Source organism: Mchenga conophoros, linkage group LG15 (assembly GCF_057382185.1).
Source record: "Mchenga conophoros isolate Kocher_MC1m ecotype Shallow Benthic linkage group LG15, M_conophoros_male_GT1.1, whole genome shotgun sequence".
NCBI classification, from domain to species: domain Eukaryota; kingdom Metazoa; phylum Chordata; class Actinopteri; order Cichliformes; family Cichlidae; genus Mchenga; species Mchenga conophoros.
This window is the reverse complement of record NC_140540.1, coordinates 7,132,589-7,147,094: the sequence shown is the minus strand read 5'-3', so window position 1 is coordinate 7,147,094 and position 14,506 is coordinate 7,132,589. Positions and strand designations below refer to the sequence as shown.

Here is a 14,506-nt window from a genome sequence, read left to right as displayed (position 1 = left end):
GTCACCTCTGGAAAACCAGCCCAATTCCAAATCAGCATGGTTGTATTAATGAATTGATGTATCGATAAAAGCCTCAATAAAGACAAATACTTTGTGAATTGACTGATGAACATCTTTTAGTTCCCTTTCTCTTCACACATTTTTCCCTCCATGACTGTTGCTTGGTGATGGTGGTTGAAAGTGGGAAGCATGAGGGAGAGACCTGCAGTATGAATGAAAAGCAACTTTGATCTAGCAGAAATGTGCTCAGCTATCTTCATCCTCCACACGTTCTCTCACGTCTTTTTCTCTGCATGTTGCTGTAAAATGAATGAGCCCGGCTGTTAAGTCTGTGGGCTACAAGTTTCACTGTGAATTTGTGTCGGTAAAGTAGTGGTAACGACCCTCAACGAGACAATGGCTCCATTCAAACCTTCTGCTTTTTTTTATTAAGAGAATAAACAAGATGGACAGGAGGAGTGTAGTGAGAGGGCGACAGATTGAATTTATTTTAGAAGCCTGACCCTTCAAAGCAACTTTACCCAGTATATTAGAAATCAACCACTCACTGAACCTTGCCAAACAGAGTTTAGTCAGAGCTTAGCAACCGTAACCAGGAACAGCCGGTTTGTCAACCTTTGGATTTCTACACACGCTAAAAGCAGCCAGAGAAACAATTAAAATCCTCAGTTTAAATGGCTACAGTTTTTGAAAAAATCTTTTCAAACGAACAAATAAAAAAAATTCAGAACAGATTAAACCATTCGACAGAACAAAAAAACTGCAATTTTTTCTTTTTTCTCATTGTTCAAGGTTCAAGGTTCAAGGTTCTTTATTTGTCATATGCATAGCACACAGTGAAATGTAGCCTGACACGCTCCTCGACATGTTCAAAAATGTGGGGGGGGGGGCTGTAGAGGAAGAACATTATATATATATATTAGGGGTGCAACGATACACAAAATTCACGGTTCGGTTCGATACTTTGGTGTCACGGTTCGATATTTTTTCGATACAAAAACAATGTTCATGCCTTTTTAATTTGTCATTTATTAAAATTATAAATTTATATTTTAACTCAAAAGTACAGTTTTTAAGTTTTATGTTGCTGAGACAAAAGTAATTAAAAAAATAAATATATCTCAGGGCTCTCAAAATTTCAAAATCCCTGGTAGCCCTTCAGGCAGGGACTCTTCAGTTTTTGGTAGCCCAAAATAAATTTAAGTAGCCCAAATAAAAAAGAGAGCAATTTTTTGATTGATGTTTTGTTTCCTTTACAATATTATACTTTAGGAAACAAAACATTAATCAAAAAATTGTTGAAACACAAATCACAACATTGTATAAAAATTACAATCATCAACTCAAATACTTGGTTCTAATTGAACAGAAATTTCTATGAACTTGTAAGAACTGTGTAGGACATGAATCAGTCTGTGTCAAATCCTGAATTTGAAATTTCCACTGAAGTCACGGGTAAGAGACAAGTGGAACCAAGATCTAGGCCATTTGCTTTTTGAAGTTTGCAAAGACTGCTAAATTTTTCCAGTGGTAGTTCACTCTTTGCAACATAGTACACTGTTCTAAAGAGATTTTTCAGGTTTATTTTTAGTATGTTATTTGCAATTGGTGTTTGTTCTGGGAAAGATATTGCAGACTGAGCAATAATGCGTTTCTTGCATTTCTCATGCGTTCTAATGGGGGCCTTTCTTAAAATGACTGGTCCCAGTAACAAAGGCGCTTGTCGACTCAGAAATCGAGAGAAAACCAACAACACACCCGGCAGAACATTATGTTATTTACACGGGTGCACATAAGTGGTCCGCATGTGCGCATTCGCTGTCAAAATAAAAGACGCGCACCAGATAAGAAGTTGCAACGCGCGTTTGCGTCCATATAAAAGGCAGTGTTTTTGTCCGCTAGAGTGGGATTTTCACGGCACATTCCGCACCACATCTCTGTGCGTTCATCATTTGCAACCACTTTTCTGAGAATACGTGCTTCTTTTGTGGTTCGGACTCCTTCTGACATTTGTTTGGAGATGGAGGAACACCAAAGTAATTGCTTAAAGGAGCTTGCTTCTTCGACATCTTTAAGAGTTCTAAACAAATGTCTGTCCTCCTCCAGAAAATCTTATGTATGCAAACACGCATTGCAACTTCATATCTTGTGCGCGTTTGTTTTTTTTTTGACAGCGAATGTGCACCTGCAGACCACTTATGTGCAGCCCTGGTTATTTAGCTCGTCATATTGCAGCCACAGAAATTATTTTGTCCATGAAACCATAAAGCTGCACTTTCTTTTTGCCTTGTAGTCTGATTTGTCCTAACTTTTCCGTTTTGTGGTAAGCTTTTCTTTGGCTGTCACTTCTTCACCCTGACCTGTCTTATTTGGCTCAGCAGAACTAAAATATCCTGCTGCTTTTACACACGCACTCAACCTCTGCGCGATCAACCTCTCATATGTTTAAGCTTGCTGCGGGAGATTTCACAGGTCATATTTGCATAGTAAGCTAACGATTGTTAAGACGATGTCAGAGGAATTGGTGCGCAAATTATCATCACTCACCAATCAGTGCTGTCGCTCTCTATACACAGTTCGCGCGATTGCAAAGTGAAAGCAAAAAAACAAGCGCAAATTCAAACGCGATTTCAATATGTCACATATTGACAGTGGCTCACCGATGCCAATGACATAATTACCCAGCTACATTTCCGAAAGAATGCAAAAGCATTGGCATATTGTAGCGGGTCAGGGCTGTTCGGGGTTCTGTTTGTACAGTTATGTTTTGTGTATGTTGCCATGGTGACGGGTGACGCCCTCTCGATGCGACAGTGTGTCCTTCCGGGGTCAGAGGGCGCCCTGTGTGTTGTTGTTGTTGCTGTGCGGTTGCCGCGCTGAGCAGTTAGCTAGCGGCAGTGTTCTTCTGCAGATGTCAATAAACGGCTGTGCTCCCTGGCTAGTGTAACAGTGTTTATGTGGTATTATTCCACTTGCCACAAATATCAGTGTAATGGGGAAACAGCGCCCCCCCTCTCGGTGTGGCTGGTTAGGTGAGGCTGGCTGCAGTAATCGCTGCCAGTCTGCCGTAGCCATACAAGAGGTGAGTTGTATTGTTCCGCACACGATATAGCTAAGTAGTACAGACACATAAAACATGTTTGATTAGCTGACGAGCACCGAGTGTAATAAGTGCTTAGCGGACACATGTCTAACATCAGTTTTATGTACTTTTCATTTGTTTATTATTGTGTAAAACTGTATGCTAAAGCGGAATGCTAATGAGATGTTCTGCCGTAGTGTGCTGTGCGGAGTGGTGTGTGGCGAGCCTGTGCACTGATAATACACCGTTGTTTCCATTCAGGTACATCATTTGTTGTTGCTGTTATTTTATTGTATATTAGAAATCGTAATATTGCTGCAGTAATCGCTGCCAGTCTGCCGTAGCCATACGAGAGTGTGCTGTGCGGAGTGGTGTGTGGCGAGCCTGTGCACTGATAATACACCGTTGTTTCCATTCAGGAAATAAAGTGGCAACGATCGATCAGAGACTCCTTGTCTTTTTAAAAACACTACACAACGCAGCGTCGAGGAGTCTGTTTGGGCCGAACTGTTGCAGCGGGATGAAGCAGAAACCGGTTACACTAGCTCACGGGAAGCAAGACCAAACGATACCTCCGTCTCCTCCTTGTCTGAGCTCGCCACATTGGTGTCAGAAGTGGGATGATGGTGGAACCCCATGTTCTGACCCGAGTGACTTTTCCCCCGCCGGTCGTGACCAGACGGTGCGCCAAAAGAAGGCACCTGGACATTTGCAGGACTTTGTGTCGGGTAATGGGGTCGTCGGGGACGACTGACCCCTTAGGTGGGGGCTATGTAGTGGGTCAGGGCTGTTCGGGATTCTGTTTGTACAGTTATGTTTTGTTTATGTTGCCATAGAGACGGGTGATGCCCTTTCGCTGCAACGGTGTGTCCTTCCGGGAGCAGTTAGCTAGCGGCAGTGTTCTTCTGCAGATGTCAATAAATGTCTGTGCTCCCTGGCTAGCTCACGGGAAGCAAGACCAAACGATACCGCCTCGCCACAATATTAAACATATCAGGTCCCCATAAGGAGAATCATGTGCTAACGGCTGTCTAAATGACTCGGGTAAAGTTTGTAGCATGCATGCTTGTTGTTTTTGTCTGCTTCCACTTGTCTTTGCACTAGGATGATGTCGGTGTAAATGTGCAGTCATATTCGTTGTGTTCCCACTAGTGCTGTCAGCGTTAATCTCGTTGAAATGACGTTAACGCCACAACAAGGCAAATCTCCGTTAACGAGCTACCCCTGATCGCTGTGCTGGGGCTAGACGGCCAACACGTTAACGAGCTAACTGCGCTAACACACTAGTTCCCACCCATGTAATTGAGCATTGCGTGGCACATCCAACATACTGTTTTACTTTAGTCCATGACGCGCTTACCTTCAGGGTCATACGTCACATGAAAACCAAAATAATTCCAAACGCCACATCTGAATGAGAGTGGGGGAGGTTCAATTTGCCATGTTATAAGGAGAGCTTAACTTCTGTCTCGCTAGCTTGCCCTGCGCTCTTCCTTCTGATGATGCTGTCTGTGTTGAGCGCTCAGTGGATCTGCGCTAGACAGTGCAGCCTAGGCGGAGTAGTCGAACGCAGATTCACTGAGCGCTCAACACAGACAGCATCGTCAGAAGGAAAGTTGATAAAATAAATTACAAATTTTGTATTGTTCGATACATATGCGTACCGAACCGAAAGCACTGTATCAAACGGTTCAATATCGATACGAGTATCGTTGCACCCCTAGTATGTGTGTGTGTGTGTGTGTGTGTGTAAATATATATATATATATATGTGTGTGTGTGTGTAAAAAAAAATATATATATATATATATATATATATATATATATATATATATATATATATATATATATATGTGTGTGTGTGTGTGTGTGTGTAAAAAAAAAAAAAAAAAAAAAAAAAAAAAAAAATATATATATATATATATATATATATATATATATATATATATAAAACACCCAGCACGCCCCTGCGGGCGGTTTATCCTTCAAGCTCGGGTCCTCTACCAGAGGCCTGGGAGCTTGAGGGTCCTGCGCAGTATCTTAGCTGTTCCCAGGACTGCGCTCTTCTGGACAGAGATCTCCGATGTTATTCCCGGGATCTGCTGGAGCCACTCGCCTAGCTTGGGAGTCACCGCACCTAGTGCTCCGATTACCACGGGGACCACCGTTACCTTCACCCTCCACATCCTCTCGAGCTCTTCTCTGAGCCCTTGGTATTTCTCCAGCTTCTCGTGTTCCTTCTTCCTGATATTGCTGTCATTCGGAACCGCTACATCGATCACTATATCATATATATATATATATATATATATATATATATATATTAGGGGTGCAACGATATTCGTATCGATATTGAACCGTTTGATACAGTGCTTTCGGTTCGGTACGCATATGTATCGAACAATACAACATTTTTAATTTATTTTATCAACTTTCCTTCTGACGATGCTGTCTGTGTTGAGCGCTCAGTGAATGTGCGTTCGACTACTCCGCCTAGGCTCGACAGTGCAGCCTAGGCGGAGTAGGTGAGCGCAGATCCACTGAGCGCTCAACACAGACAGCATAGTTAGAAGGAAGAGCGCAGGGCAAGCTAGCGAGACAGAAGTTAAGCTCTCCTTGCAACATGGACCTCCCCCACCCTCATTCAGATCTGGCGTTTGGAATTATTTTGGTTTTCATGTGACGTATGACCCTGAAGGTAAGCGAGTCATGCACTAAAGTAAAACAGTATGTTGGATGTGCCATGCAATGCTCAATTACATGGGTGGGAACTAGTGTGTTAGCGCAGTTAGCTCGTTAACGTGTTGGCCGTCTAGCCCCATGCACGGGGCGATCGGCGGTAGCTCGTTAACGGAGATTTGCCGTGTTGTGGCGTTAAGGTCATTTCAACGAGATTAACCTGAAAGCACTAGTGGGAACACGACGAATATGACTGCACATTTACGCCGACATCATCCTAGTGCAAAGACAAGTGGAAGCAGACACAAAAAAGCAAGCATGCTACTAACTTTAGCCGAGTCATTTAGACAGCTGTTAGCACATGATTCTCCTTATGCTGCTGAGAATATAGCCCAGAAGAAGCGGATAGTATAGCTTTTATTTTGGAAAGAGCCATTTCTCTGTAATAAACTCTCTTTTCCAAAGATGAGTGATTCCTCAATCAGATACAGGGCTTGCAATATCGCTAGCCCGACGTCCCGGTGCTAGCGATTTTTTCAGTCGGGCTACCAAAATCTATCTCTACCCTGCCCGTCGGGCTATTGTAGGAAAAATATATGTCAATGCTTTTGCATTCTTTCAGAAATGTAGCTGGGTAATTATGTCATTGGCATCGGTGAGCCACTGTCAATATGTGACATATTGAAGTCGCGTTTGAATTTGCGCTCGTTTTTTTGCTTTCACTTTGCAATCGTGCGAACTGTGTATAGAGAGCGACAGCACTGATCTGTGAGTGATGATAATTTGTGCACCAATTCCTCTGACATCGTCTTATTAATCGTTAGCTTACTATGCAAACATGACAAGTGAAATCTCCCGCAGCAAGCTTAAACATGTGAGAGGTTGATCGCGCAGAGAATCGCTGAGCTTATGTGAGTCCGTGTGTAAAAGCATTTCAGTTCTGCTGAGCCAAATAAGAGAGGTCAGGGTGAAGAAGTGACAGCCAAAGAAAAGCCTACCACAAAACGGAGAAGTTATGACAAATCAGACTATAAGGCAAAAAGAAAGTGCAGCTTTATGGTTTCATGGACAAAAGAATTTCTGTGGCTGCGATATGACGAGCTAAATAACCAGGGCTGCACATAAGTGGTCCGCAGGTGCGCATTCGCTGTCAAAATAAAAAACACGCACAAGGGTTAGGGTTAAATTTAAAAACTGTACTTTTGAGTTAAAATATATATTTATAATTTGAATAAATGACAAATTAAAAATGCATGAACATTTTTTGTATCGAAAAAATATCGAACCGTGACACCAAAGTACCGAACCGAACCATGAATTTTGTGTATCGTTGCACCCCTTATATATATATATATATATATATATATATATATATATATATATATATATATATATATATATATATATATATATATACACACACATACAACGTCATTGGTTGTAGACCCAGAGTTTTGAGTATCTGCTGACATTCAATTCTTTGATGATTTATTTGTGTGTATATATATATATTTATTTTTTTTTATTTTTTTTATTTTTTTTTTTGATTGTCATGCTCCTTTGTATTTGTAGCCTTAAGTACTTTGTTTCAGATCCCATGTATTTACATTTGTTTTTTGGCTTGAGGCTATTCTGTATACTTGTTATTTTTCTAGCCCTTTTCCTTATATACTTCTGTGTCAAGTGTGTCTTAGGGTTTAGTCTCTGTGTATAATCACTTTCTTTTTTCATTTTGATACTCTCCTGACTTCTGTTTCTCAATTCTAGGTTAGTCTACTTCCTGTCTCATTATCTTTGATTAGTTTCAATTGTTTCTTGTTCCCCAGCTGTTTCCACTCAACTCCGTAACCTTCAGTGTGTTCCTGTGGCATTTCCCTGTCTTTCAATTAAACCTCGTCATGTCATTCTGTTTCCATACCTGCCTGTTTCACGGTGTTTTTCACTGTGCTGCCTGTATTTTATTGTTTTGTATCGTGGACTTTGTTTTACTTCTGTTTTGTGAAGATTTATGAATTTTACAAACAGTAAACTAAAAATACCTCAGGAGTTGGAATGTGGCTCAGTGCTCAAACCTGAGGATGTGTGCTTTGTGACAAATGGTACGACTGGTGTTTATAAACTCTGAGTGAGACAGCTCACCTGTCTGAAGCAGAGAATTAAATCTGATGGTAGAATCTCACTAATCCTGTCTCCATGTTAGAGATAATTAATAGTTTGAAATATTTAATAAAGTCACAGCTGCTGTGCAACTCGTGTAAATACTTGCAACTCCCTCTACTCATATGGATCCCGCAGATGCGATTCTGCAGGTATTTAATGAATGTTGAAAAGATTGATATTTCAGAAGTCGCATATTTTTATGTGAATCAATTATAACTTTTGTTTGTGGATCTCAATGTAACTCCCCATATGTAATCATTTATTCCTCGCACACACTTAAAAGAGATGAAAGTACTCATTTAAATAGAGGATTATGTAAGTTTCAAAAAACAAAAACATAATTTTGCTTTCAAGGTATTTTTCGTGTATGACCATGTGACTGCAGGTGTGTGACTGTGTACTTACAGCTATCCTCCTCTTCAGAAATAAGCTTGACCACGTAACAGGCGTAGATAAACCCCACCAACTAGAGACAAAGACAAAGGAAAAAAGATAAAAAATAGAGGAACATTACTCTTTTGTGCAACACAGAGAGAAAGCGGAAAACATGTGAGGGTGAACAAATAGTTGGAACAGACAGAGAAAACAGGTGTTGGTGGAAGTGGAGCGGAACAGCACTGTGGTATTTTGCTCCAAAATAGAGCGCTGTGTGTGTGTGTGTGCAAAAACATATTTTCAATGACAACCACAAGGTTATCCCAAATTTTCATGGTTTTAGAGCTCCACAGACACTGTTTTAATGCACATGCTGTGGGTAAACATGTGCCGTCTATTGCCTCGGTCACAAGCAATAACTCTAGCTTACAAAGTCAAGGCAGATAATGCTACATTTGTGATTATCATCAGAATGAAAACCTTACACCACCGCTGTGGGGTAGGGCTTTGTAAGCGTACAACCAGAGGTGAACCTCACAGTCTTCCATCTCATCATGTCATGTCCGTTTGAAGCCATTCACATACCTGGAAATAATGAGGGCCAAACAATCAAAAAAGGATGCTGCAGCTCTGTGCTGTGATTGTTACAGGGAGAAGCTTACATTAAACATGTGTGTATCTGTGTGGGTTATGTTTAGACTGTGGTACAGCAATCCACACCAGCAAAACACCTTTTGCTATCTGATCTGCTTTCCCATTGGCTGTCTGTTTCCTAGGAGACCGATAGGAGGTGGCCGATTGGAGCAAAGATGCAGGAAGGTGCAGTCGATGTAAGGTCGGGATTTTAGTGACCTTATTACCCCGCGATGACAGAGGAGGAGAAGAGGATGGAGGGAAGAGATAAAACGTGGGATGGGAGGAAAAATAGGTATACACGTGTGTTTGTATGAGGCATTAATTTAACCTATTACCCTGAATAAAGAGGACTTATTGCTGAAATATGGCTTTAAGTGTTGGGAAAATGACATTGACCTGGTTGGTATTCTATTGACTACATGGACGGATGCCAACACACACACACACACACACACACACACACACACACACACACACACACACACACACACACACACACACAAGCGCATAAACACTCAGCTAGCTGCAAATGTGAGGAGCTACATTTGAGATTCAGTGTATATCTCAAGGTCCTGACCTCATTTACTCTAAATAATGTTCAGCTCCCAAAGCTCCCCTCCGTTTCTCACACTGACTATTCCTTCCAGCTTCTCTTCCTTTTTCTCTTGCCATTATACATCCCATTTCCTTCCACCTTGTACTCGCTCTCTCCTCTGCCTCACACAAGGAAATGAGTCAGGAATACAGTGTTTCGCTGCGCGGTAGATGAATTTACTTAAAGCTAAGCCACATACAGGAGGAGGAAACTGCTGCCGGTATCAGCGGGGGGATCAAAACTGATGAGAAAACAAATGTGCTTTGTGCAGCAGATATGCCATGAGAAATATCCACTGGTCAAAGATGCTGATAAGTTTACGTCCTACAACATCGCAGCTGTCGGTACTACTGACAGCATCATTTCAAAGATTAGGATGACCTCGACCTCAGGCTGCGTCTCCTGTCTGCCGCCAATCCAGCTTGAAATGATTTTTATATTAGTATTCACTTGAAGCAGACTTTTTGCATTGCAAAGTCAAAATGTTGCTTAAAAGACTATGAAGAGTTTAGGGAGTTTTCCACCAATGATCGGGAGCTTGTTCTGTCTTCTTCTGCAGGCTCATTGGCTCTGAAAATGACTTTTGGGTGCAGTTGTGTTAGCGCGACTGAACAGGGAGCGGAGAGCCATGCCCGCCCCGCGATAGGGAACATTCTGATTAGCTGTGACGGAGTACGTTTCTCTGCACATCAATATCCTGTTAATATTCGTGAAACTCAAGTATTCCGTTTTTGGTGTTTGCTGCATATAAACATAATATCCTGTTTACAATAAGTCTGATTATATCTCGTCCTGGAGTCAAGAAATCCAAATAAGATAGCTGGGGTTCACCAATATTAGCTATGGGGCTGTAAGCATGTGTGTTCCTTATCTTGTTTATTGCTGGAGTTCTGGGTGTGTCTATGTTTGATCCCTGCAGTTATATTTGGACTTTCCTGCTCATGAACCCTGGAAAATAGCATATTTGTTATTTTAGGTTTTGCAGGGCCAAACACTTCCAAACCACATTTTTAGTTTTGACTAAGATTTTGATTAAAAAGTGCCAATAGCAACCAACTAGAAACACATTGTCAGTGTAAGATACAACTCACAGACAATTACAAAACAGGTGTGTGTATAAATAAAAACTGAATGGCATGATTTGCAACTCTCATAAACACCTATGTTATTCACAAACAAGAATAGAAATCACATCAAATGTTTGAGCTGTGAAAATGTACCATTTTAAGGAAAAAAAGAGGTCATTTTAAACATGTCTCCAAAACATTGGGACAGGGCCATGTTTAGCAGTTTGTAGCATCACCTCTTTTTGACAGTCTGTAACCATCTGGGAACTGATAAGAGTAGTTGCTGGGCTTAGTGGATCGCAGGCCGACCAGTTCAGCACCCGCGATCCACTAAGAACATTATTCTGAAAGTGTTCAACAATTGAAAGACACAATTTTTTTGCAGATTGGTAAAACCTTGCCCATCTTTACTTCTCAGAAACTAGGCCTCTCTAAAATCAACTTTTTTTTTTAATCGGGGATTGTAAAAAGAAAGAAATACGGTGTTTTAGCTTCTCCACAGTACATGCTTTCTGCCTTTTAGTGAGCTATACCCCCAGGTTTCTCAGACAGACTCTGGCTCCTTTTTTTCATTTTGTCTGTGGATTTAGGTTTCCTAGTTACTGAGCGATGTTCAGTGTGACGAGTGGAAATGGAAAAAGCACCACTTCAGCATCAACTCAGACAGGATCCCTGCCCCTGATCAGCCTGACAAGCAATAACTTGTACAAGCTCACCATTTCGCCGCACAGCACCGTGCACCTCACTCAGAGCAGAAGCCCTTTATTCTTATTAGGTTTTATGAGCACAAGGGCGCATGCAATCCCAGGAGGCAGGAGTTTGTCCCATTTCTTAAACATACCGTTTATCGAATGCCTGTTGCCATGGTAAACACTGCAAATGTAGTTAGTTATGCAACAGTAAGTCCGTAAAACCTAGTTGCATTATTCCAAGGTAGAGAAAAGTAATGGTATGGGTGATAAATTGTGAGATATGCATGTTCTTCCCGCTTCGATGTAGTTGACTGCAACATTTCTCCCCTTCAGAGCTTGAACAGAGTGTTCTGAACAAATGTTTGCAATGATAACGATGGCAAAGTGGCCTTCCTGCACTGCAGTTACACCTCCTAGTTTCACAGTGTCTGTGAGTGGCTGATACACATGCACGTGCATGTTTTTAATCTCAACTCTTCTTCTTGGTGTATTTGTTTTACGGCTCCCATTTGGCATTTATAACAGATTAGTCCATGTTAACAATGATTCAATTAATTTATTAAATGAAGTAAGAATGAAATGGGGTGTTGCGATGGTAAATGCCATTATCTGGCAAGGCCTGGACTCAGCTACCCACAGGTGTGATTGTTAAGTGTGAAGTTGTCAATACTACTAATCTGCAAATAAACCCAAAGTACAAAATAATAGGATGTAAGATTTACTAATGATATTTAATAAAGACGTGCAGTGAGCTCCACATGTATTTGTAGATTCCCATTCATGAGTTCCTCTTTTATGGAAAGAAGAGAAAGAAAAGTCATACAACATGAATATCAAGGCTTGCAGTTGGCAATTTCTAGCTAATTGCACCATTATTTGATACAGAAAAAAAAATCATGTCTTACCTAATTTTCTATTGACATCATCCTGGTAGTGGTTATAAGTACAAGTGCATAATAACAGTTTAAGAGCAGCTCATAGCTCAAATGTTTAGAGCCATATCTGCATATCTCTGTTCCTTTTAAATGGCTAAATTGTTTGCAGTGAAGCCGCTTTTCTACGTATAAATCCTGAAATTTGAGATGTCAGAAATTAGCCAGAGAAGGAGTCAAAACACCCCTGATGGAGGATTTTGTCCACCATTCTATTCATGCTGTTCATAAGCAAAAACCTAAGCAAACACTTAGCTGTGTCTGTCAGATTATAAGTAGCAAGCTGTGCAAGTGTTATTAGTTGGTCTGTCTGCTTTACAATCTGCTAATTGGAGAAACTCCTGCTAGATTTTGGTTGTTATCACTTGAATAAACTAGCTCCATCTGTGATCATAGATGGTAGTGGATCACCCAAAGAACTTTCAACTTCCATCTGCACTTTTTCCGGGCTCTTGCTTAATAAATCTTGCACTAAGAGTCTACAGCTATATGAGAGGTTCTGTGAGCTGGGGTGAGAAATGATATGGAAAACCACAAATATCAACCTCTAGTGGCGCCAAAGGAAAAGTAAATGTCAGTGGCAGTGCATTGTCAGGATATCTGAACTTTTACCAGGTCTTTGTTTTTCTTTCAACAGGCCAAAATCCTCAGGAACATTGCCACATTGCTAAAATCACTTTCATTGCCGCTGTGTGCTACGCAGGCAAAGAAATCCCATTAGACAAAAGGAAGATAAGTGAATCATCATACTTTTCTACAATCATGATGCTCCAAATGTTCCCTTAGCAGTGATTCTGATAACACCTGGAAGTTTTGAACGGAGCGCAGGGAGAAATTAGTTGAATGTCAAGCAGCTGGTGTTCGGTAAGGATGGAAACTCTACGTTCTGCATGGCCTGAGAGCAATAATTCACTGATACCATCACGGGATGAGACCTGTTAGAAAAGCAAGGACAGATGCCATGGACGTGCATGCATAAGTCAGTCTCCCAGTGACGCAGTCAGTTCTACACCAGAAATGAAGAGGAGTTAACATTTTGAATGAAGCACAGTGCTTTTTAAGTAGATCTTAAACCAGCTGAGTAGATCCGCAGGTTAATACATGACCACCACCACCAATTACCCCTCCCATTCACTGTTGCTTTATTCTCATAACATTCACAGTGTTCATTCTGAATCTTAACGATAGAGCTGTTGTCTATTTGTCTGCTAATCTTGCCTTGTGTTGTGGATGTATTGCTCTTTGATGAGAAATGAATTCATCTCCAATGAGCAAATCCATTACAGCTGTCTGTGGAATTGTACTGAAGATAAATTGTGTTGTGACGAAGATGTCGCATCCATTGGATTAAATCTATTTACGTGCTGATGATGTCCTCTAAAACTTAAACAAATGCTGGGGGAGTTGAGGGTGTGGCGAGGGTGTGGTGTATTATATTTTGTCACCAAGAGCAGGAGTGAAAATTTACAGCTTTAATTAATACTTAATTTGTTTTAAACAAAACAAAAACCAAAAAAAGAGACACCATCAAGAAAACAGAGATGTGGTTCATCAGGAGAAGGATGACAATATCATACATACAAGACCAAAAGAACACTGTGTCAGAAGACCACGTTGAAACAAGGAGGATTCTTTGGACACATTATGAAAAGAGCAGGAATGCAATATAATGATATATTTTGAAAAGGGTGGAGGAAAGTGTTTTAGTCCATCATAATAATAATAAATGCCCAGTCTCTTTCTCAAAGTGAAGAATAAAGATAAAATCAATTCCCTGGTTTTAAGTGCTCCTGATTTAAGCATATTCTCTGTGCAGAGTTGTAACATGCAAACAAGCCGACATAGCTAATGGTAATTTTCATCAGTCGATTATGTCTCAGAGACAGGGTTACTCAGCTGTGTGTGGGGACCAGGCTATATGCAGCCATTCCTCCCAATCAGAGAAAGAAAACAAAAAACAACAGTAGGTGATTTCACTGATTAGTATCTCCACTTTAGATGAAGTTATGCTAATCACTGAAATTACTTGCAGGCATGCACTTTAGACCACGGAGCCAGCAGACAGCCTCTTAGATAATGTTGTTTAATATAATTATCACTTTGTTTGTGCTATTAGGATGTACAATAGCGCTGAGGGGGAAAAAAAACGTAATTAAAGAAGTAACGCTCGTGCATTTCCCCACTGTGCTATCGTCTGGGATTGAAGGCCTACATTTCACTGAGCACGCTCCAGTTCTCCCCGGAGAAGCCTTATGCTCTACGTCAGTACAGCTGATATTCACTCTGTG

At 40.9% G+C, this 14,506-nt stretch overlaps 1 protein-coding gene across 3 annotated transcripts in view; it reads right to left on the bottom strand.

The window, feature by feature from the left end:
* Positions 1-14,506, bottom strand: part of nkain2 (sodium/potassium transporting ATPase interacting 2) — a 109,322-nt gene that overhangs the window by 14,799 nt on the left and 80,017 nt on the right. For all 3 annotated transcript variants that reach the window (XR_014888458.1, XM_085245797.1, XM_085245795.1), the window contains exon 5: positions 8,327-8,387. Coding sequence is in view for 2 of the 3 variants with exons in the window: in XM_085245797.1 (XP_085101923.1) it covers positions 8,327-8,387 (61 nt within the window). In the remaining variant the exon portion in view is untranslated. The remainder of the gene's footprint in view (positions 1-8,326; positions 8,388-14,506) is intronic.